At 41.6% G+C, this 25225-nt stretch overlaps 1 protein-coding gene across 1 annotated transcript in view; it reads right to left on the reverse strand.

The window, feature by feature from the left end:
* Positions 1-25225, reverse strand: part of GRAP (GRB2 related adaptor protein) — a 62389-nt gene that overhangs the window by 34258 nt on the left and 2906 nt on the right. Inside the window, exons 2-3 of the mRNA XM_021004551.2 lie at positions 12736-12833; positions 8092-8214 (exon numbers count right to left, since the gene is read on the reverse strand). Of these exons, the coding sequence (XP_020860210.1) occupies positions 8092-8214; positions 12736-12833 (221 nt within the window). The remainder of the gene's footprint in view (positions 1-8091; positions 8215-12735; positions 12834-25225) is intronic.

The following is a 25225-nucleotide window of genomic DNA, read 5'->3' on the forward strand; positions in this document are numbered from 1 at the left end:
CTATTACTCCTACCTCTCCTCTCAGGAACCAAGCAACTCAAATCTAATTCCTCTTTCACGTGACAGCCCTTCAAAGAGTTGAAGACAGACATCATGTCCTGCCCCCTAATCCCTCTGGACACTCCCTGGTTTATCAATATCCTTCCCAAAATGTAGCCCCTAAAAGTGAACATACTTCTAGTGGTGGGACTACTACCTCAAGCTGGACAGCCTGCCCCTAAATGCAAATTAAGATCACAGTGGCTTTACTTTTTTTTTTTAATCTGTTATATCATACTGTTGACTCATGTTGAGCTAGCAGTCTACTGAGACTGGGAGACCAAGAAGAATTGCTATCTGGCCATAACTTTCTAATCTTGTGTTTGTGGAGTTGTTTTTTAAACCCAAATGTGAGATTTTACATTTATCTCTATTACATTTCTTCCTATTGGATTCAGCCCAGTAGTCTAGCCTATAAATATTGTTTTAGATCCTTACTCCCTCATCAAATGTGTTGGCTTTGTGTTGTCTGCAGACTTAATCAGCATATTACTTGGTCCTTTATCTAAGTAATTCAATCAATCAAGTAAATCAATCAATCAGTAAACATGTATTAAGTACCTACTATGTGCCAGGCACTGTGCTAAGCACTGAGGATACAAAAAAAAAGGAAAACAAAAAGAAAATAGATAGTCCTTGTCTTGTCTTTTTTTTCTTTCCTTTCCTTTTCTTTTTTTTTTTTGGTTTGTTTTGGCTAAGCAATGGGGTTAAATGACTTGCCCAGGTCACACAGCTAGTAGTCCCTATCTTTAAGAAGCAACATGTCTCTTAAGAGACAACATGCAAAAAATATATACAGAGCAAGCTATATACACGATAATATTAAATTATTAGTCATTAGATTAAAATGCTTGATAAAAATATTGAGAAAGCATAGGGTCAAGCATAGTTCTCTCGTGCACTCTGCTAGATACCTTCTATTATCCATTAATATAGATATTATTAATAATTATAATAATTAACAGTTATTAATTATTGTTTATTGATTTAATGATTAATTTTTACAAATTATTATTAATTAGATATGGTTATCCAATCAGTTCTGAATTCACCTGACTACTCAATTATCCAGCACACATCTCTCCATTTTTGTCCACAAGAAGAGCATCAGATTTTGCCAGATGCTTTGCTAAAAACAAGGCAGTCCATATTTACAGCATTCCCCTCACCTATCAAGATTGTTATCCTATCCAAAAAAATAAGGCTAGGATGTCATGACTTGTTCCTCATGAAGCCATGTTACCTCTCTATGATCACAGCTTCCTTGTCTAGATGTTCATTAACCATCCCTTTAGCAATATGCAAAGAGTAGTGCTTCCATACTTTAATGTTTTCATATAGCTTTGTTTGCCCTATTCTCCCCAAATCCTTAGTGGCTGGGGAAAGTGGATGAGGATTGGATGGACCAACTTGTGGACATGGCACAAAATATAGGAATGATGCATGAGACTTAAAAGGGGGGGGGGAGAAAGGGAGAGAGGGAGGGAGGGAGAGGGAGAGGGAGAGGAAGGAGAGAGAGAGAGAGAGAGAAGAGAGAGAGAGAGAGAGAGAGAGAGAGAGAGAGAGAGAGAGAGAGAGAGAGATGAAGGGGGGGAGCGAATACAGACATGGAAATATGGTAACCATGAAGAAAAATATCCTCTGTTTCTAAGCAGGCAGAGTTGAGCTGAGAAATGCCCCACTCCAATAGCCTGCAGAGGCATAAAGACATTGGTACAAGCAATAGAGACTGGTGGCCTACTCAGGATATCCTTGGGAGGTAGGGCTGTGAGAACTACGTGCTTTGGGATGTTTGGCTTATAGTGACCAATGTATTGCTGTCCTGACCAGCAAGAGTTTTTTTTTTTTACCTCAAACTGCAGAGTTAATTACCACTGGTGATGAAGCAGTCTGTCTCCCTTGAGAGACAGAAGTGTATGTCTGCTTTCTGTTCCCCTTCTCATGGCAAGGAATGGGACAAGGGAGCAGCAAGAGTTTGGAGTTCACAACCTTCCATCTTAGGGGGTGGGAAGAAATGAGGTGACTTCCTTGAGCTACGGGTTATAGAAGTGTTTGCCTCCGATGTATTCCTTTGATTTTTTTACTTTGCTTTTACTAATCTAATTAAATTGTTTGTTTCACTATAAACTTGTGTCTGTGGTAATTTACGGATCTAAGAGAAAACAGGGATTTTCCAGAGGAACGGAAGCATATGGGCTCATTGGAAAGTAAAGCCTGGGAGTAGCAGGATCTTCTCCCCTCTCCTACTTCCCACCCCCATCACATTTGTGAAGAGGTTCCTGTCATAAATACATTCTAGAATTTTGGCAGGAATAAAAGTCAAGCTCACTTGCCTGAAATTTGCACAATCTATCTTTTTCTTGTTTGTTTTTTGGGGGTTTTTTGGAAGTTAGGACATTTACTCTTCTTCAATCTTCCCACTCTCTATGGGCTTTCAAAAAATCACTTTAAACAACTTTAAAAGACAAACAACTTTAAAAGACTTGGAAACTCTGATCAACCCAATAATCAAGTCATGATTCCACGACAAAATATGTTACCCATCTCTTAATAGAGAGGTAATGAACTCAGAGCACAGACTGAGACATATTATTTTGGACATAGCCAATGTGATGATTTGTTTTGCTTGACTATACATATTTGTAACAGGGATTTGGTTTTTATTTCTTTCTCAGTGGGGAAAGGGGGAGTGAGAAGGAGGGAAGGCAGATTTGTTTTCATTCAAAATAATAAAATATAATTTAAAAATAAAGATAAATCACTGACAGTGGTTTAGCAATCACATCTGCCATTTCTTTTAGTAACTTGGGGTATAGTTTATGTGGGCCTTAAACTCATACCTGTCAGCTAGATGCTATGAGTATTCCCATCTCTGGGCCTTTGATCATACCATTTCCCCTCCTCAACCCCCCAAAGGCATCTTTCCTCCTCCTCTCCAAAATCAAGCCCCACATCCTCCAAGAAACCTTTCTAGGACATCCTAGTCAAATTTCACTTTTTATTCTTGGAGTCCTAACAGCTTTTATTATTTGGACTCCTCAAGCTGGGATTTATTCTTTTAAATAAATCTCATTAGTTTTTTTTACTATTTCCTATATATTATATCCTGTATATTATCTCCCCAAGGAAAGAAATTAACTTCCTCAAAGGCACAGACAATGTCTTTTAACTTTGTCTTATAACTCTCACAGAAGAGAGTGGACATATATTTGCCAAAAAAGACAGGAGAGATTCCCTGGACCATAAGGAATCAGGAGACCAGGATTCTAGTACAAGATCTGCCACTAATTAGTTATGTTACCTTAGGTAAGTAATTCTGTTCCCTGCCCCCTCCCTCCACTCTCTCTACTCCCATCCAAGTATCCAAGTTTCCTCTTCTGTAAAATAAAGTGATCTCCAGGTCCCTTCCAGGTAGGTGGCTCAATGGATAGAGCCCTGGGGCCTTGAGTCAGGAAGATATGAACTCAAATCCAGCCTCAGATACTTTCTAGCTGTATGACACTGAGCAAGTCACTTAACCTCTGTCTGCCTCATTTTCCTCAACTGTAAAATGAAATAATATGTCTATATCACTTAGCACAGTGCTTGGCACATAGTAGAGGCTTAATAAATAGTTGTACCCTTCCCTTTCTAGCTACAAAATGTTATGATCCTAGGATTCCATACCAGATTTAGAGAGGATTGGACAAGCCAGACAAACCAAATTGCATGATACTTTGACCAAAGCGTTAGAGATGGCAGACTGCTATTGTCCTCATAGGGCACAGAGCAAATGTCTGGTTATCCTCTGGGGGAATCCAACTCTTGCCTCAGGAGGTCTGTCCAGGGCAAAGTGTCCAGGGTATTACAGGCCTCATGGTAAGCCACGAATAGATTTTCTTCTGTCTTCCTTAGATTGGGACAATTCACCCCACAAGGACAGAGTCCTGTGCCTTCTGGGACAGAGAGTTAGGGATTTTCTCAGAGAAGGGTCTGAAGCCAAAGTGGTATAGAAGTGAGAATAGAAGTGGACCCCTTTCCTCGAGACGCTGGAGCAACCCCATGGGAACCCTTATCAGACAAGGTGTCATGGAGGACCTGACCCTGCCTTCTGGGCATGGCCACCAGCTGAGGAAAAGGAAGCCTTCCAAGCAGGCTTGCCCTTCTCCTCCACCCCTTACACACACAGAGAGACCCAATGTAGAGACAGGAAGCGGTTACTCTGTTCCCACAGTAGGGAAGACTAAAGGCACTCTGTGGGAAGAAGGGAAAGAAGGAGGAAGGGAGGAAGATTTGCAACTAGATAAACCCTATAGATTTTCCTTTTTCTGCGACTTTGCATGGCTCAGGGACTTGGACATCCAAAATGTGCAAATGGAGGTGGGACGAGGTGTCATATCAGAGGCTTCAAGTTGAAAGGACCTTAGAAATCATCTAGTGCATCCTTATGCCTATCATGAATCCCAATTATGATATCCAACCAAATGTCCAGTGGTGGAGAACACTAACCTCTACATAGTTCTCTGAGTTTTACAAAATGTGGCTTTCCCACAACCCTATAAGGTAAGTCATGCAAATGTTATTAGACCCAATTTGCAGAAGAAATAGAGGCATGGGGAAATGAAGTGACTTGCCCAAAGACACATAGCTAGGAAGTATCAGAGCCAGAATTTGTACACTGCAGGTCTGCTGTTTTCTGCTACACCATACTGCTCACTTTGTCTCACTGGTGAGGTTATGCCAACCTCCAGAGGCAAGCTAATACTCTTCTACCATCCAAGTAAAGTGTCTCATATATGTTGTTTTTTTTTCAGTTGTGTCCTACTCTCTGTGAACCCACTTGGGATTTTCTTTACAAAGATACTTGACTGGTTTGCCACTTCCTTCTCCAACTCATTTTACAGATGAGAAAACTGAGGCAAACAGGGGTAAGTGACTTGGCCAGGGTCACACAGCTACTAAGTATTTGAGGCCAGATTTGAACTCAGGAAGATGAGTCTTCCTGCCTCCAGGCCCAGCATTCTATCCACTGTGCTACCTAGCTGCCCCATAAGGATGGTTAGAAGGAACTAGAGATGCTAATCCTGGGAAGAGACAACTCAAGAGGAACATGGTAGCTGTCTTCAAGTATTTGAAGGGCTGTCATGTGAAGGAGGCATTGAATTTGTTTTTAGGAAGGCAGAACTAAGAGCACTAGTTTGGAAGGGGCAAAGAAGCAAATTTAGGGATACTACCAGGAAAACTCCCAAACAATTAGTTATCAACAAGTGCAGTGGGCTGCCTTGAAGTTTAGTGGGTTCCCTCTTGTTGAAGATCCTTCAGAAAAGCTTGAATGGGGGCAGCTAAATGGCTCAGTAGATAGAGCTCTGGCCCTGGAGTCAGGAGGACCAGAGTTCAAATCCAGCCTCAGACATTTACTAGCTGTGTGACCCTGGGCAAGTCACTTAAGCCTGATTGCCTCCTCTAAAAAAAAGAAGAAAAAAGAAAAACCTGAATGTCTACCATTTATTGGGTATGTTATATTGGGATTCTTTTGAGAGCTATGCTTTGGTCCCTCCCAAATATGAAATTCCAGTAGAACAAAGGAGTAAAACCTTTACAATCTCTTCCAGCTCTGAATTTGTGATTCCATTATCCTGTGAATTCATGATACTGACTACAGAGCACTCTTTCTTCTAGTAAAAGCCTTCTCGTATTTTTAATATCTAAGAATTTTACATATATCATATTATAATCTTTCATATCTTATCACACTATATGTTATATTGTGTTATGTTCTTACGTTATACTATATTTTCATCTTGGTATCCAGTAATATCATTCCTACTCTTACTGATAGATGGTGGACTTCCATGCCTTCTTCTCCCTCCAAGTGTTTATACCATAAAAATGGAGCCTAGAGAAAGTAGAATTTAGTCCAAAGAAATGATGGATTTAGCCCAAATGAGTGTTTGCTACCTAGGACACATCTATGTATCTGGCAGGGTGGGTTGAGAAGTTGGGGGGCTTATTTGTCCATCTTTATTTTTAGTGGACAACTAGACCACGTCCACCTCCCACCATTGAGGTTCAAAGGACTTAATGCACAGACATAGCTGCTCAAGAATTTAAAAAACAAACAAAAAACTCCTTATCCCAGAGCTGTTGGGACTTGGCACTTCTCTAGGCATCTAGGCAGGACAGCTAGCCACATGCAACACTAACCCTCTCAGGGTCTCACTTTCCTCATCTATAAAACAAGGACATTGGGCCAGATGATCTCTAAGACATCCTGCAATTAGAACATTCTGATTCCAATAACTTCTCCCTACTGCCCCATCCTTTAATATCTGGGCCTCTAAACATGAAATGTCTAATTCTAGGACCTCACCTGGGCTACCTCTCATCTTGTTCCACTTGGGGCCACAAGTTCACTGCATTAAAGTGCTTCTGGCCCCTCATGTCACCTGATCCCTGTGGGAGACTATTCAAATAAAAAAGTAGAAGTGAAAAGCCCAGTGGCTTGTTAAGTGGATTTATTTTCAGGCAAGCATGAGGCCAGTGACCTGAAGAGACTGAGCTTAAAGGCGGTTGGTCCACAGTTCCTTCCTGGTAACAAGAGGCTCTTCTCTCACTCGAAGTAATGACCCTTAGGCCTGTGGCTATTCTCTGCTTCACAGATGTTATGTCTCAATAGAGGGATGAGGGATTGAAAATAGAATCTAAGCTAGTCACCTATCGGGGCCAAGATTGGATTATCTTGGAAGAAACTCCTTTCTTTCTGCCAAAGCAGGAACCATACATCCAAAAAAATGTGTGGTACCATGTGGCCCAACCTTGAGCTCTGCAGCTGTGAGCAAATGCAAGAGGATGTGGGCCCACTCAGCATCCTATTCTTCTGGGAAGAGGCCTGGCTGGCAATGAGTTTCATCACTCTTCTTTTAGACCTTCTCCAATGGTGCAGCAGCTCATAGAGGTCAGGAGCAGCAGACCTGACCCCCTCCCTAACTCCTTAGCAATACTTAAGAGCAGACTTTTCCAGGCTAGATAAAAAAGAACTTGGTAGGTACTAAGAGGCATCCTTGCCTGTCGCAGATGTATCAGAGAATCACAGTGCTATTCACACTGGCACCAAAAGTTAAGGCATACAGGTCTGTCAGAAAGAATCTTGGGCTGATAATAATAGCTTGTATTTATATATTGCTTTAAGGTTTGCAAAGCACTCTACAAATATTATCTCATTTGATCCTCATAACAATGCTGGATGGTAGATGCTATTATTATCATTCCCACTTCACAGATGAAGGAAACTGAGGCAAACAGATGTTAAATGACTTATTCAAGGCCACACAGCCAGCAAGTGTCTGAGGCTAGATTTGAACTCAGATCTTCCTGACTCCAAGTCCAGCACTCTATCCACTGTGCCATCTTGCTGTCATGAAACAGCTTGTCTAGTCATGAGAACTAGGTTACAATCCCAGCTCTGTGACCTTGGACAAGACGCATCACCATTAAGGGATTCAGTTTCCTCATCTGACAAGTGGAAAGAATATCTACCCTGTTCTGCTTGCTGGACTCTTATCCTTCTCTCTGTCTGGAAGCTCTTATCTACAAATCTGGGAATCCCACCAAGGCCCAATTATGCACGCGTGCACGTGCACGCACACACACACACACAGATGGGCATGCACACATGTGTACACATGAACCCATGATGCCTTCTCTGATTTCCCCAGCTTGAAGTCATCTCTTCTTCTGATTCTCCATAGCAACCCCGTATATTTTTTGGAGGGATGCTTTATTTTGGCAGTCATCTCATTCAGCTTCGTATTATAGCCATTTGTGTATGTGTCTAATCTACCTCCACTATATAGTAGTTTCTTTAAGGTTGGACACTGTGCCTTCTCCCATCTTGGCCACAGAGTTGGGCACGTAGCAATCATTTATCTCCACACCAATTTCCCTTTAATTCTCCCCACCTTGGTAGTACAAACTAACCCATTCTAGCTAACTCCCTGTGGGAGCCCCCAAAGACATCAGTGGCCCCCAAGAGTGGCCAATTTGGAAGGGAAGGGGTAGACAACAAAGACTTACTTCACAGAGACTGAGAATTCTCCTGGGGAACTCTCACTCTCTCTGATCAAGAAGGCTCCCAGGTGATTTCGTCTGAGCAAAATCTCTTCTGCAGACTGCCTGGAGATCCTGCCTGCAAACCACCTGTGGAAAGAAAGGCAGATAGTCTGAGAGGTCTGATGTTCCCAAGGGAGCAAGTGAGAAGAAAAGAACAAAGAACAGGAAGAGTGTCCCCAAAGAAAAACAGGACCATTCAGGCATTTAGAGCCAAGAATTCCTTCTAAGCAAACAGCTGAGAACATAGAAGGCATTGATTCTACCTCTAGAACCATGAAATATGATAACTGGAAGAGAATGTAGAAGTCACCGGGTGACTAGGCCAATGCTCTCGCTTTACCAGGGAGGAAGAAACCAAGGCCTAGAGAAAGAAAACTACATGCCCGAGGTAAATTAGTGGAAGTGTGGGACCTCCTGACTCCCAATGCAGGTTCCTTTACATTGTACCACGTTCCTTCACCTTCCCAGAATATTTGCCTTAGAGGCCCAACCTCTGACGATGGGACCAGAGGCTTTGTCCCCTGGGAGACAAAGGCAGTCAACAGGATTGGAAAGCCGGGACCCTTAAAAATCATACAAGCAGGTAGTCTCTTGCTTGGCAAATAATCATCCATGCAAATGGCTGGCCTTGCTGGAGATAAACACAAAGCCTACAGGGAGGAGGTAGAGTAGCCTGCACGGTGGGAGGAGGGCTGGATGGGGTGTCTGGGTCCTGCTTCCATCCCTAGCTAGTTGTGTGATCTTGGGTAAGGTCTCTGAGACTTTTTTCTCATCCATGAATTGGAGTAAATACCTCACAGGGTTTTCTCATGTGGCATGAAATAATATCTATCTTGTATTACATAGACATAAAGACTGTTCAATATCAGTTTTCTGCATATAATTCCCCTTTCCAATGAGATGATGACTTTGTCTTCATTTTCTTTTGCCTCACCTGCTCTGAGTTTTATATATGTCCCTGAGCATATAGGACAGACTTGTTAGCGTCAAGAAGAAATGGACATTTTCCCTTCTCTGTTGTCTGGTCAACTCAGGATTAGGTCTGTGATGAGCTGTCCTGCATATTTCCTACTCCTCCTCTTCCCCCATACCCCACTGAGCCCCACAGGGGAAAGTTTCGTGTTGAATCAGTCATAGATGGGAGATCCCCCAGGGCTATTCTGGGGCCTAAAGAGTACCTGTTTTATATCAACAAGAAGCTATAGTTTGGCAGCTGATGCTACTACCTCCCATTCATCTGTTGGTGGGAGATGAAGGTCAGGGAGTTTCTTCTTCTCTTGCTATCCCTCCCCCATATAAACACATGGTTTATATAAAATAGGACATTAAATGACCAGGGACCTTGACCTGAGCTGTGAGGTTTCTCAGGAAGGAAAATGAGGACATCATAATAGGAAGAAGAAGACAAAAGACAGAAAGTCAGATGCTTCCAGCCTTCACTCGTCCCCCAAAATAGATTGGGAAACTCATGAAATACAACACATTTCACATGAAATTTCCTGGTTTATTGTTGCCAGCATCACTCCCCTGCTCAATGGCCTTCAAAGATTCCCTGTTACTTCCAGGATAACTTGTAAAATCCTCAGCCTGGCATTTAGGACCCAGTCCAATATGATTTCCAATCTTATTTATTATTAGTCCCCAATGCACAGACTCTTCTATAGCCAGACTCTCTTAGTGTTGGTTAGAGTTGGTTCCAGCATACCCCTGAGGAGAAATCTTGGACCTTGGAACATAATCTCCCCCCATGAAGGAGGTGGGGCAAGATAGGGGAGAGAAAGAGACCCTAGGATACTGAAATGCTGCTATTGGAAACAGGGTGGGGAAAGCTTCACTTATGGTTTGCCTCAGTGACAAGGGGAGGAGGAGGAAGCACCATATGGCAGCTTCTTACTTTCACTAATTAATTTTTGTTAGCCAGTTCCTAAATTCAACAGTTTCCACAGCCAGATAAGAAGGTCAAGTGCAGTCATTGCCCTCTAAATTTAGATGCCCTGGGGAAAACCTATAATGGTCCCCTCAGAGTGGAGGTAGATTTGAAACCTGGTTTTTCTATGAAGAGGGTGTGCCTGATTGTCTAGACTTAAGAAAGTAATGAAGAAATTTTTAATAATGCAGATTAAACTTAAAAGTGCTGTGTAGGCATCCTCCCCCCCACCCCCGCCACAGAACTGGTTGTAAAACCTATACCAGCACACCCCTGTCTCCATCCAAGCTCTTCCTAGTCCTTGTCAATGCTCGAAATTTTTTTGTACAAGGTTCAAAAATTCTCATTGTCTATTGATGAATTTTTATGGCATTGATGATATCTCCTAAAAAAGGGGTTGTTTTTTTTTTTAAGTATGAGATTCTCTCTACACAGTTAATTCTTTGTCAAGATTATGCCTGGGTTAAACTCACCTTAGTGTGAAGTTCACTGGTACTTATTACCCAGATGATGTCTAATTACTGATGAAGTTAACATCTGTGCTACTTTCCTAGGCTACTTTCCCTTCAAAAGAGGGTAGGAGGGAGGAGCAGACAGGAAAGTCTATCCGGATAGTCTCCCCAGGGATCCTCTTAGCCCCAGAGATAGTGTAAGTAACAAAGTGATGAAGAAATTCCTGGACTGGATAACGCATGCCTGGATCAAGTGAAAGCTTGAGTCAAGGAGCATCAAAGAACAGAGCCGTGATATGGAGAAGCCAGCCCAGCCTTTGCTGAGCCACTGCTACTGAGCTATACGGACTGCACAAATCTGAAACATTAACCCTGAGTTCTTCTCTCATTCTGGGAGGCCCCAATCAAATACTACAAATCTTAAGGACTACATTCCCCTGGGAATGTAGGTCTCACCAGAAGAAAAGATTACTTGACTTTCTAGCAACACTGAGTATTCTCCTTTTTTGTGGGGGAGGTGTCAATATTAGAATAGCTTAAGACTGGAGCACTATGTAGGGCCCCACAGGGAGATGGTAGCATATTAAAAAGAAAAGAATTTATTTGATTGTTTATAGCCCTAGATATGAGTCCTTTAAGTTTTTTGTTGCATTAAATGAAGGCTTGCAAATGAAGATTTGAAGACAAAAAAGATGCCAAATTGCATTGGTAGAGGCAGTTTATTCACCTTACCATACCAGCGAAACCATAAGGTCCAGTCCCTATCCTGAAATGAAGCCTGCCCTATACTAGCTATATTGTTAGCCCAAGTACTTGCATAGGAACTTTCCTCTAGAGAGCTAGACATAAGCCAAAGTCAGAAATTCCCCGGGGATAACCTGGATGGTCAAAGAAGCCCCCAGTATTGAATCTAGTCCTCGTAAATCCTGATCTTTAGTCCTAAGCCATGGGGTATATGACCTTGGGCAAGTTATTTTGCTTCTCTGTGCTTCCACATCTTCATCTGTAAAATTAAGATAATAATAACTGCCCTACATAGGATTACTGTGAGGATCAGGTGAGGTAATATGTGTGAAAGTATTTTATAAGCTGCTAAGTGTTACATAAATGCAACTTGTGACTATTATTCATTGAATTAAGTCTTCTATATAAAACCAGCAGACCCAATACCATGTGACCTCCCTTAGTTGGATATATTCTGGTTATCAGACTCTTAGAGGAGTTCTCAGTCTGAGACAAGAGGCACAGGGGAAAATTATCTCAAGCCTGTGGACAGATAAGAGGCTGGCTCCTGAGACGGTGATCAGAAGAAGGCAAGGGAAGGAAGGCAATGATAAAAGGCTCTGGAGATTTGTGTTGAAAGTACCCATCAGGCACAGGAAGCTGGAGGTGGTAGCTTAAAATAAGCAGACGAAATGATAGAAAGTGAATCTCCCTCTTGCAGTAAGCAGTTAACAGCTTCTCTCTGGCGTTCACAGTAGGGGTGAAGGAGATACTTGAGAGGTTCTTGGAGTTTTGTTTTGTTTTTTCCTGTGGAAATAACCCATTCCTTCATTTTCCCCATAAGGCAGTTGCCATGACTAAGGAAAGGAAGTGCAGTCTAGTCGAAAGGGTACCTAGCATCAGGAGATATCTAGGTTTCAATCCCTTCTCTAACACTAATTGTGTGACCAAACCTCTCTGAGCCTCAGTTCTGAACATCTGTAAAATGATGATAATACCTATAGTACCTACCTCAAAGGGTTGTTGTGGTTTGCCAGCAGCCACATAACTAGGAAATATGGGAGACAGAATTCGAACCCACATTTTCTGACTCTAAGCCCAGCACTATCCATTATGACAGGCTGCCTCAGTAGACATTTGTTGATTCAAGCAATAGAAAGGTAGGCTGAAAAGGACTTTAGAGATCATCCAAGCTAACATGAAGAAATTGACGCCTCAGAGAAGGGAAATCACTTGCCTAAGTTCCCCCAATGAGTTAGAGGCAAAGCCCAGGATTAGAACTCAGATTTTCCAGCCCTTGGTCCACTGTTCTATAATTTGAGGTTGATTAGAACAAATCAAACACTAGATAAGAAGATACATTGTCCTCTACTTGGCTGGGGGTGTGAGTTCCCTTTGTCCAGTCTGCTAGATTATGAGTCCTATAAAAAAAGAGGTGGAGCATATTACTGCTAGCCCCTGTAGGGGGCTTGAGGTAGGGGGCAGAGAAGCTGGGGATGAACTTACGGATGGGGCTTGACTTGGATGTAATTCTTTGGGATGAAGCCTTCAGCACCATGCAGCTCTGCCTTATACCAATTCTGGTCATCTTCCATGTTCAGAATCTGTGGGTAAGAGACCAGATCCAAATTAGTCCCAAGGTGAGCCCAGCCCTGTACCAGGCACTTTGGGGAAAACAGGTGACAATATAGTCTCTTTATACTTGGGGGGGTTAATACCAGGGAAATGATGATGTTGAATACCAAGACACAGAAGGATTCTATCTCACTGTAAGTACTGAAGGAGCTCAGAGAGGATAATCTGGAGGGGGCTGTGCTGGGCTTGTCAAGGCAGACTTATTGGTGGAAGTGAGACCTTGAGCCTTGAAGAATAATAATTACAACAACTAGCATTCATATGGTACGTTAACGTTTGCAACATGCTTTACAAACATTATCTTATTTGATCCTCACAGAAACCCTGGCAACTAGGGTTACTTTATTATTATTCCCATTTTACAGATGAGGAAACTGAAGCAGACTAAAGTTAATGACTTGCCCAAGGTGACAACAGCTTGTAAATGTCAGAGCCTGGACTTGAACACAGGTCTTCCTGATTCCAGGTCCATGATTCCATCCCCTATACCATCTAACTGCCTCAGAATGGGTATGATCTAGATTAGTTAAAAGAAGGGAAAAGGTCAATGGAGCAGAGATATAACTAGAAATTGCAGCACCTGGGACAAATCAACTGGGATGAGAGTGGGGCAAGTACCAGACTGATTGTACCCTCCCTCAATGGGTTCCAGTCTGGAGCTCCCTAGGAGCCTTGACTTGGGTCTGGAGTGGGGGTGAGGGGGGCACTCTCTCTTCCTGTGGCATTCCTCTGCATTTCATGAACCTCCATGGGCCCTGTATTGCTCTCTCTAGGAGGAAATTTGTGCTTCTAAAAGCTGATGCCTGAACAGTCCCCTGCCAGTGATAGTTGTTCAATTCTAGGTTTTCAAGGAGTTCATAATCAAGGTGAGGGAACAGAACAATCAGACAATAAGCATTTATTAAGCATTTCCTGCATGTCAGGTACTGGGCTAATCTCTGAGGATACAGATATGTGAAACAGTCCCTGTCTTCAAGAAGTTTGCACTCTGCCACTCGAATTTGTTTAGAGTCATTATTTAAAGGTGTTTGGAGAGGTTTGGGGAGACAGCTCAAGGGAGTCCCTGCCTTTACTCTGCCATCTTGGCTCTAAGAAGTTCTAATTCTATAGGGGGAAACATGTAGACAGGTAGATAGGAGGTTTAAGCCAGACCACTCATGTCACTGCTACCTTCATTAACCACCATGGAATTTACGCAGATGAGCACAGGACCCCTGCGAGTTTCTCTTTGAGTCTCTTTCTTAGACTCAAAGAACTGGCTTTTAAAGGTCGTCCTTCCTATTACTTCCTTTTTATTTCACTCAGTTGCCTAATTCAAACTTCGTAAAGGTATCAGGGAGTTTACAAATTAACCCTCATCACTTATACCTACATCAACTGAGGTTGGAGGGGGAGGCCCCTTCCCTTACATAGTTATACTCCATATATCAGTAAATCTAGGGTCTCATTGCTGAGGGAATTCCCTCCAATGATGTAAATCCCAATCAATTAACGGTTAAGCAGTTATTAAGTACAAACTATATACCAGACACCTGGAGATAGAAATCCAAAGAATGATGCAATCCCTACTCTTCACAAATTTATATTCTAAACCCATCTCAGCCACTCATCCTGTTTGACTCTGTCATATCCTTCCATAAGGACACCACAGGAGGTCAACCCACTATGCTAGCAGTTTCCTTCAGTTCCCTTCATATCCCAGGGACTATCTAGCAGCTGTCTCTCTCACTCCCAGCTCCTTTTTTTTTTTCCATATGTGTTTTTAACAACTTCCTTTACTCTATGTCCTCTGCATAATTCCTTGTTTATAATGTGTGGCAGTCCACTCAGGCCTACTCAATAGCTCTCCATTGTTCATTGGGTGATTCGCAATGATTCTCACACTTCAGTTCTCATAGAATTTTTCTTAAAATCATCTGTGCACGCATCAAAGACATCCTTGATGAAGAGAACAGGCAGCAGTAAACAAACAAACAAACAAACATACAAAAATCAAGAGACATTCGAAAGGGTACAACATCGTTTCAAGGACTAGATGGGAGAGGAGAGCAGAATGGGAAATTGTGCTTGTTCCAAAGGGTGTCAAGATAAAAAGAAAGGAGCAGTTGTGATAGGGGAGAGATGAATGAGTGGTGAGTATGATAAGGCAGGAATGTCAGTGAAAAAGGAAACAGGCAGAACAAACCCTAGAATCCTTAGAAAAAAAGAGAAAGGGTGATTGAACAGCAGGCTGGGACCAAGGGTAGAGAGGACGGTCAACAGGACACTATATGGTCAATTTTGAAGTCAGAATATCTGGGTTCCTCTGTCCTTCCTGCCCTTGGCCAAAACATTTCTTTTCTCTGAAAGGAAGGAAACAGATCTTTATGAAGTACTTACTATATGCTGAGCACTGTGCTAAACATATAGGCAAAATATAGGCAAAAATAAAGTCCCTGCCCTCAAAGAGCTTACTTTCTAACGTGGGAAGACAACACACAGAACGGAGAAAAGTAATCCACTTTGAGGCACAGTTTTGAAATCTAGAAAGTCGGGAACAGGGCCACGAGAGATTGAAGACAGGTTGACCTGAGTCCTTCCACAGAATGGAGGCTCTAGAAGGAATTCACCAATGAGAGAAGGGGAATGGACCTTGTGGAAGAATATTCCGAGTGAGTGCGCCACAAAGATGGTAGGTTGTTCCTAGACAACAAGGCCCCAGGTGTTAAGGGAAGTTTTAGAAAAAGCCTCTGAGCTTCAACGTCTTCACTTATAAAATAAGGGAGCTGCTCTATCAAGTATCCTTAGTCTAAATTATGTGGACTTCTAAAAAAATATTTTGATAATTGTAATTGTATAAATGGTTTTCTTTGTAATCTCATGTATTATAGCATTTAAAAACATTATTCTGAGAAGGTCATAGATTTCACCACATTGCCAATGGCATCTATGACACAGAAAAAGTTAGAAACTCTTGAAAATTATCTCTGAGGTCTCTTGTGGCCCTAAATCTATGATTCCAGAGGCCTATAATTTAGTGGTTTCAATTCTTGGTCTGTCATGGACTTGTGTGACTCAAAGCATGTCTCCTTACCTCTCTCCACCAGTTTCCTTGTTTTGTAAAATGAGATTGGACTAGATTATTTCTAAGGTATATTCCAGTTCTGACCTTAGATGATTTTATATTATAATCCTCCTGCCTAAATCCTCCTCCCCCAACTCTCTACCTCCAATAACTCCCTTCCCTCCCCCTCTCCATCATATGCTAGAGTACCTCCTCACCAGTTGTTAGGAGCTAGGAGAGTCTCCATTCCCACTGTTGCACAAGTGGTTAGGAACTCTGAACAAACTTTCCCAAAGCCACCTTGCTGTCCATGATGATTGACCCTGGACAAGTCACTGAACCTTCAGTTCGGTTTGCTCATCTATAAATTGTAAAATGAGGAAGTTGGATTAGAAGCCCTTTCTAACTTTAAATCTCTGCTCTAGTTAGATTAGATTCTATAGTAGGGTTACTACAGTACTATTTAGCTACAGTCTAACTACTCACCTTTACATGACTTTACAGTTTACCAAGCATTCTTCACAATACCCTTGTGAGATAAGGAGGGCAAGCATTATTAACCCTTATTACAATGAGGAAACTGAGTCTCAGAGAAGTTAAGTGACTTGCCTGAAGTCACATTATGGCTAATAAATGTCTTCAGACTTGAAGTCCAGTGCTAATAATAATAACTCATACATATAAGTATGTATGCATATGTATCTATACCCATACATACATATGGTTTACAAAGTTTTTTTGTATGCATTAAATCATCTTACCTGAACAACAACCCTGAGAAATAGAGGTATTATCTCCATTTTACAGATAAAGAAACTGAGGTTCAGAGAATGAAGTGACTTACTCAACTTCACACAGCTAGTAAATGTTGGAGGCCGGATTTGAATCCAGACCTCTCCTGACTCCAAAGGCTTGGGCTTTTTCTTTCTACCCCAACGCTTTTCCTCTCAGGGATAAGGATTACTTCAAAGGATCATTTCATTGGTGTGGAAACTCCTCAACACATCTATCATTACATCCACAGCTATAATTTAGAAATTAAGGCTCAGAGAGCTGCCTGAGGCTCATAGACATTAAATAAATCATCTGTCCAGGGTCACAGTGTTTGTATGAAGAGCAGTATTTGAATCCAGGTGTTATTGATGCTATATCTAGCACATAGAGGGAAGCCCTTTATAGGTTAAAATAGGCTTTTGTAGGCTGGCCTGGGATCCTAAACACGATGGATAATATTGGGTTTTTTTAGGGGAAACGCATAATTCCAAATTTTGAACACAAACTTGTAGAGAGTAACTGAATTGCCTTGTATTTATAAAACATATTCTTCCAGGCTGACAGTAATAGAATCCTAATAAAGCTGCCCCTAGTCCCAATATTCTAACTTCCTTATGAGCCCCACCAAACAGCAGGCATGCCCTGATTTGACCACACAATTTGGCTTTAACCACACCATAGGCCCCCAAACTCAATACAGCTACTGCCCCTACCTAACCACTGCCCCCAGATGTAATTCACATATTTGAACAGGTGCATCCTTGTACTCAACCACAATCACATCATCCGTTTAGCCCAAGACAAGACCACGATACCTAACTCTCCATCTTGACCAGACAGGACCAGAATAGCTAGCCAATCAGAAAGCAGAATGAAAGGATGTTTGACCACCGAACCATAGAAGAGACCCCTTCCCCATTCCCTAATTCCATAACAAATCCCTCCTGCCTTTTTAATATTCATAATTTCTGTTGTATAATCAGTATCATTATACTGTAAATCTGCCCATGTTGTCTTACTAAGTTGCTGGTTCCTCTTGGAACCTAGCCCACTTCTGAGGGGTGTCAATCCTTAATAAATGCCTATACCTGGATTAGAGGTGGTCTAACTCTGTGAATTCATATGAGATGACCCCCTACAACAAACCATAAAACCACCACAACAGGATAACCCCTCTCTTTACTTTATCCCACCTCCCACAGGATAATTCCTCAAGAAATAATCAACTTCCTAGTTCCTAAGTCTGGACATAGCAACCACTATAGGCCCAGACCTGTGCTAGGTATCCAAATGGCCTGGACATTTATTTTGGCTGGATTAGTCCAAAGTGTCCTTTTTAGAGGAAAAAGCAATGTATTAGTAGAAAGAGCATTTGCTTGGGATACAGGAAACCAGTTTCAATTCTGAGTCTACCACAGACTTCTGTGACTCAAGGCATGTCTCTCTTTGCCTCTCTCCACCACAGTTTCCTTATTTTGAAAAATGAAGATTTTGGACTAGATTATTTCTAAGATCCATTCTAATTCTGTCCTTAGATTCTATATTATAATTCTCCTGGCTCAAGCAAATTCCAGGAGTTAGTGTCCCACAAGCAAGCCAGGCGCTGATCATTACATTTTCTAGCCATTAGGTTTAGAGTCCAGGCTTCTGCAAGCATCCTTTCCTTTTTGCAAATGTAATTTCCCCATGCAAAGAATAAATGCCCCCTCCCTTCATTGGGTTCATGCCCCATTTCCCTCTGTGTATATATACATATATGTATGTGTGCATATGCATGTGTATGTATACATGTGTACACATGTACCTCTATACACATATACCCACTGTCTCCTCCATTAAAATGTAAGATCCTCCAGGGCAAGGACTGTTTTATTTTTCTCTTTGTGCACACTTAAAACATTGCCTAGCACAAAGTAATTGATCAATAAATGTTTGTTGATCAATTGATTAACTGGGTAGTCCCTAGAAAAGTCGCTGGTCCATTCGACTACTGATTGTTTTTGACTCAAGCGGAAATTAGATTTACATGAGGCAGAGGTGCAAGAAGTCAGTCAGTCTCACTCTCTCCCTTCCAGAGTCATTGAAGTCCAGTGTCAAAACAAAAGGCAAGACAATTGGCCTGAATGAAGTGGATGACCTTGGCATCTTCAATGTCTAACGAAGCTCTAAGTGCTCCATAGTTCTAGTTCCACGCCACTCTCTCTCCATCGCCTTCATGCCCCATTGAAACAAAATGCTCACATCTGCCTATTCTGTCCAGGAAGTCTTCACATACTTGGGGTAGACCCCCATGAGAGCTGGGCAGCAGAAAGACACCAAAGGAGGATGAGCAGCCCTCACCCCAGAGGTACTAGTACTCCCTGAGCACCCAATACATGCCAACTGATAAAACTTCATGTGTTGATATATCCGTAGAATGCAAACTTTGGGATAGAATGTAAGTTTTTGAGGGCATCACGCGAAACCAGTCCTGTGCTAGGCAGCTTACATTCTATTCTCACCCCCACACTTTTTTGTAGGCCTGGAATTCTATCCCTCTTCGCTCCTCCCCTTTCAGGCCCTATCTTCATTAAAGGCTCAGTTCAAATCCCATCATGCTCCCATCGTAGCACTTCCTCCAATTATTTCCTATTTACTTTCTATAGATCTTGTATTGATTTGTCTGTGTATTTCTTGTTTCTCCCTAGTAGAAAGTAATGTTGGTAAGGAGAAAGGGTGTTTGTTTTTAATCCTCTGTACCCCTAATACCTAGTAATTTAGCAGACGTTTAGTTTAGGCTTGCTAAAGTAAAGATTTCCCTCTATAATATCTCCCAATGGTTATCCAACATCCATTTAAGACCTATGGTGGTGGAGAGCTCATTATCTCATGAGGCAGCCTACCTTTGCCGTGTCTATCCATTGTTTCTGTTCTGCCCTATGGAGTCACGCAGAAAAAGTCTTATCCTGCTATTGATAATCATGAAACACTCGAAGATAACTCTTGGGTCACCAGGAGTGTGCTGGTAAATGTTTAACAAATAGACTGAAGGAGCAGGAGAAGAATATAGCCACATACCTTTAAGTTTAATAATTATTAACCATTAATTATTAACACTTTCTTACCTTTAGACAATCAACAAAACAATAGGTCAAGACCCTTACTTGTATGTATTGGCATTCCAAGGTGTAAATGCTGGCACTGAAAATTTGACAATCTTTGGCTCCAATACTCTCCTGCCTATTACCTCCAGAATCGTTTCCTTTCCTCCAGAAAAATATCCCCAGTTCCATTAACTGATCAATGTCTGCCTACAGAGCCATTAACCCAGGATATACATTAAATCCTAACCCTATCTGGCCATATGCCCAGTGATACTGATGCATGCTGTGAAACCAGGCTAAGAGAGGAGGAAGGAGGATCAGCAATGCTTCGGCGAGAGCAACTCAAAACCCAGAAATGAGGCAAGAACACCATTTTCCTCCTTCATGTCTTCACTGAGGACTAAAAATTCCCAAATAGCCCTGATGAACTGCTCATCTCACAAGGCCATGGTAAGATTTGTTTTGCTGTGTGTAGGTTTCTTTTCTTTTTTTTCTTTTTTCTTTTTTTTTCCAGCTTTATCTCCACTGATTGGGGTTTTTGTTTTTGTTTTTTCAGCACCATCAGTAGCTGACACAAGTTAGGGGATGGGGACTTGACCTGTGTTTTCGCTGGTATAGGAAATTCCCTGGTGAAGAAACTTCCTCTGCTAATGCAAATCAGCACCTTCTCCACATGTAGAGTCTTTAAGAGTTTCAAGGGGTGGTATCAAAGTCAAATAGCAATAGATTCCTGTGGGGAACAGACTAGCTTAGAAAACCACAAATTAACTTTATCTATGTTATGTTGTATTTTTGTTTATTTTGTTGAACATTTACCGATTGCATTTTAATCTGGGCCCAGCTCTCTACCCACCATGCCAGGCTGCCTCTCATAAATACCTGTCAAATTCAGTTGAATTTTTTCTTTGTAGAGCTCCAGTTTTAATGTGATAAGCAAAGAACTACACCCACCACAGTAGGTTGAGGTCAGACCTCCCAGTCCCTTGGTTTGTTCTTCACCATTATGCCATTCATCCCCTCTTCCAAATCCCCGAGCTTGGGGCTCCTTCTGTGAGGGGAGCCTCAGGAATGCAGTCTCTACCTACCCCTACGTCATTCATCTCCCCTGTCCTCTCCTCCCAGTCATTTCTGCTTTCCCTAGAAAGCCACTTGTCAACATACTCTCAAGCCATTCTTGAAAGCAAAAGAAATTCCTTTGTCTGCAATTCCAGTTAAACAGAATAGTCACAGAATCCAACTGGGTCCAGGTGAGGAGACAAGTCTTACTGAAATTCTTCTGAAAGGAATCTCTATTCAGCCACCAGAATGTCATGCATTTTCAGACATGAGAAAAATCATTGGATATGACGTCTCCATATTGGACTTCAGTTTCTTCCTGCCTGACCTTTGAGGAATCTGGATTCCCTTTCTGGTTCTAATTTGCTTTTTCCCTGTTCCAGGCTGAGTTTTTCTCCCTGTTATTTTATCTCTCTGCTAGTCCTAAGCATCTCAAACTCCTTCCTGTCCCCTTGGCTATTTGAACAGCAAGTCTTTTCAAGTCTCTCCTTCTTACTGAATTAACCTCGTGCTCTAATCATCCTCTGATTCCTGCGTAGGTATTTATGTTTTCTTTGAATCCCTGGTGTATTTGGACCCAATTCAAAAGAGAAGCATGAGATGATAGAGAACTGGCCTTGGAGTGAAGCAGACCTGGGTTTAAGTCTCAGGAATTCTCTAGAATAATCAATGAAATCACGGGTCCAAGAAGGAAAGAAGGAAGGAAATAAACATTTTATGCCAGGGCTTGTGCTAAGTACTTTTCAAATATTATTTCATTGATCTTCAAAATAACCCTGGGAGGTAAGTGCTATTATTATCACCATATTTCTTATGAGGAAACTGAGGCAGACAGAAGTTAGGTGATTCGCCCAGAGTCACACAGCTAGTAAGTGTCAGTGGCCCAATCTGAACTCAGGTCATCCTAAATCTGAGTCTAGTGCCCTATTCACTCCTGCACCTTAATAAAATCATTTTGGCAGCTAAATGGAGGGTGAATTGGAGAGAGAAGAAACTTGAGTCCAGGAAACCCATCAGCAAGCTTTTACAATAGTCCAGGCGTGAGTAATGAGAGCCTGGACCACAGTGGTGGCAGTATCAGGGGTGAGAATGTTTGGATTTGAGAGATGTTACAAAGGTGAAATCAATAGGCCTTGGCAACAGCTTGGATTTGGGGGGGGGGAGGTGCAGGGTTTGAGAGATGGTGAGGAGTCTTGTTTAAAATATCTCCACAGCATATTTTAAATCTCTCCCCTTCCTTTTTTCTCATGGCCACCACCCTAGTTCAGGCCCTCCTCATTTCTCTCCCAGACTATTGCAATAGCTTCCTAATTAGATTCCCAGATTCCAGCCTCTCCCTTCTTCAATTCAGCCTCCAGATAGCTAACAAGTTGATATTCCTGAAACACAAGTATAACCATGTTGCTGCCCTGCTCAAAAAGTTCCAGCGGCTCCCTGTTGCCCCTAGGATCAAGCATAAATGCCTCTGTTTGGCTTTTTAAATCCTCCATATAGCTGTGAATTGGTTCAACCATTCCAGAAAGCAATTTGGAATCATGCTAAGAAAGTGAGAAAGTGAGTAAAAAATCCATACCCTTTGTCCCAGAGATTTCTCTGCTAGGTATTTACCCCCAAAGAGGTCAATGTCAGAAAGAAAGGTGTCATCTCAGCCAAAATAATTATTACCTGCTCTTTTTGTAGTAACAAAGAACTGGAAACAAAGAAGGTGCACGTCAATTTGGAAATGACTAACCACATTACATGCATGAATGCAATGGAATGCTACTGTTGCTGTTAAGAAATGATGATTATGATGAATACCGAGAAGCTGGGAAGCTTGATTTGATTGCAAAGTGAACTGAGCAGAACCAGGGAAAACATATACACAAAGTATACAGCAATGTGAACAGAAAGAACAATGTCAATAAAACAATAGGAACAAAATTGAAATTGTGAGGACCAAGCTTGTCCCCCAAGACAAGCACCATATTAGAAAAGACCTTACTCCCATCTTTGAAGAGATGGAGGATTGTGGGTGTAGAACTCTATGAAATCTTAGACTCTGTTGGTGGGGTAGTTAGCTTTGCTGAACGGTTTTTCTCCCTCTTTTTGCAATTTCCTTTTCCAGCTCATTTTACAGATGAGGAACTGAGGCTAATAAGGTAAAATGACTTGCCCACAGTCACACAGCTAGTAAGTGTCTAAGGTCAGATTTGAACTCAGGAAGAAGCTCCTGGCCTGACATTTATTCACTGTGCCACCTAGCTGCCCCTTTCCACCTCTTTTAAAAAATTCTTCACGTGGCAATGCTTTTTTTCTTTTCTTATTTTCTATTTAAGTTTTAGTATTTAAGTTTAAAATAAATTAATAAATTTAAAATAAATTTAAAAAATAAAAATTCTTTGTTATAAAAAATGGTTCTGGGTAAGGGAGAGAGGGAGAGAATTTGAAACCCAAAATTTTTTTTTAAATGAATGTAAAATTTGTCTTTACATGTTATTGGAAAAAATAAAGTACTATTAAAAATTTTTTTAATTAAATTTTAATTTTAAAAAAGATGGTTCTCTAGGGGAAGTAGGAGGGAAAAAATATTGAAAAATATAGGCAATGTTAAAAAACAAAAGAAGCAATAATTTCTTAAAGCCTTCTAGCATATTTTTACAGACATCTTTCCCATTTCTCCCTTTCAGTCTCTTATAACCTGCTTTTCCCTCATGGATGATGTTTCCATCTCTTGACATTGTGCCTTTGCCCATGATTTATAAACTAATCCATTACCACCTCACCCCTGTCTCTCAAAATCCCTATCTTTGTTTCAGAATCGGCTTAACTATTGCCTTCTACAAGGCTTTTCCTAATCTCTCCCAACTGATAGTTGCTCCCCAGAACTTGTAAATGTATACTGCCCCTGGTTGGTTGGTGGTTGTTCTTGGTTCTTGAAGAGGACAGAAACAACATCACTATGTCAGGGTCAAGGTACAGAGTGTCTGATTGTGGCTGACCAAACCCATGCAAGCTAGTAAGGGTCTACCTTAGGTGAGGCACAAATAGTCTGTATGAACATTTGGAGTAGAGATGTCTCTAAATCTGCTCACCTCACATTTCTTTTGAAACCTACAACCTCCAAATATACATCTTTCCCTACCTCCCAGTAGAATATAAGCCCCTGAGGACAAGAACTGTTTCTCTTTTTTCCTTTGTATTTTTAGTGCCTAGCACAGTGCCTGGTACCTAATAGTTTTCCGTTGAATTTATGTAACACTTCAAAGTTTGCATTATCTCACTTGAGCTTCATAACAAGCTTGTTAGGAATTATTATTCCCCCTTTTACAGATAGGGAAAGGAAACTGTGGTTCAGAGAAGCTAAATGATTTGTCCAGGGTCACACAGCTAGTAAGCATTAGAGGCAGGATTCAAACTCAGGTCTCTGTGACTCCCAGTTCAGCATTCTATCCACACTCTCTCTTTAACCCAAGTTAGAAGCCAGGACTAGGCCACAGCCCGGGGAATAAATCTGAGGTATTTGAAGTCCCTGCTCACAAGCAGCATTAAGCCAATGGGTTACTGAGGGGAAGAGACTTTTGTCTTTGAGGCCAGGCCAGGGTCTTGTTTGTTCACAGTTGGATTTTCCATTGTTCTGCTGACAGAGTTAGGCAAACAGGAACTGAAAGGAACCAGGGGGTGGAGAGAAGTACTCGTTGTAAAGTACGCCTGAGCATTAATTAGCCTTTTGAGAACTTTGTTAAAAATAATATGAGAGTATGTGTGTTTATGTGGTGTATAGCAGGGGAGACCTCATGTGTTTTATGTCGGGTGTGTTGGGTCATGTGCTACATGTTAGGGAGGAGGAGGAGTAGGGCAAAGATGTTTGTGTATGTGTGATACATAATGTTTGTATCTATACGTGTCAATATATGTATGTATGTACACCTGTCTGTGTGTGTATATCTATGTAGGAACTGAGAATGTTTAGCCTGGAGAAGAGAAGCTCATGATTATAGCTGTTTGTGGTTCAGTCCTGTCCAAATCTTCGTGACCCCATGGACCATACAAGGCTATGGGGTTTTCTCCACAAACATACTGGAGTGGTTTGCCATTTCCTCCTCCAATGGATTAAAGTAAACAAAGGTTAAGTGACTTGCCCAGGATCACATAGCAAGTAAGAGTCTGAGGCCAGGTGTGAACTCAAGTCTTTCTAACTCCAGGCTCAACTCTCATCCACTGAGCCATGGAGTTGCCTCTGAGTTCATCAGAGGTGCCTTCAAATATTTGAAGTGTTGTGATGTAGACACTAGACCTGTTTGGCTCCAAAGAACAGAGCCAGTCGCAATGAGTGAAAATTGCAAAGAAGTAAATTTGTAAGGAAAGGCTTTCTAAAAATCAGAGTCGTCCCAAAATGGACCAAGCAGCCACGAGGAGTACCCTC

Source organism: Phascolarctos cinereus, unplaced genomic scaffold (genome assembly GCF_003287225.1).
Source record: "Phascolarctos cinereus isolate Bilbo 61053 unplaced genomic scaffold, phaCin_HiC Scaffold_4;HRSCAF=312, whole genome shotgun sequence".
Classification (NCBI taxonomy): Eukaryota; Metazoa; Chordata; class Mammalia; order Diprotodontia; family Phascolarctidae; genus Phascolarctos; species Phascolarctos cinereus.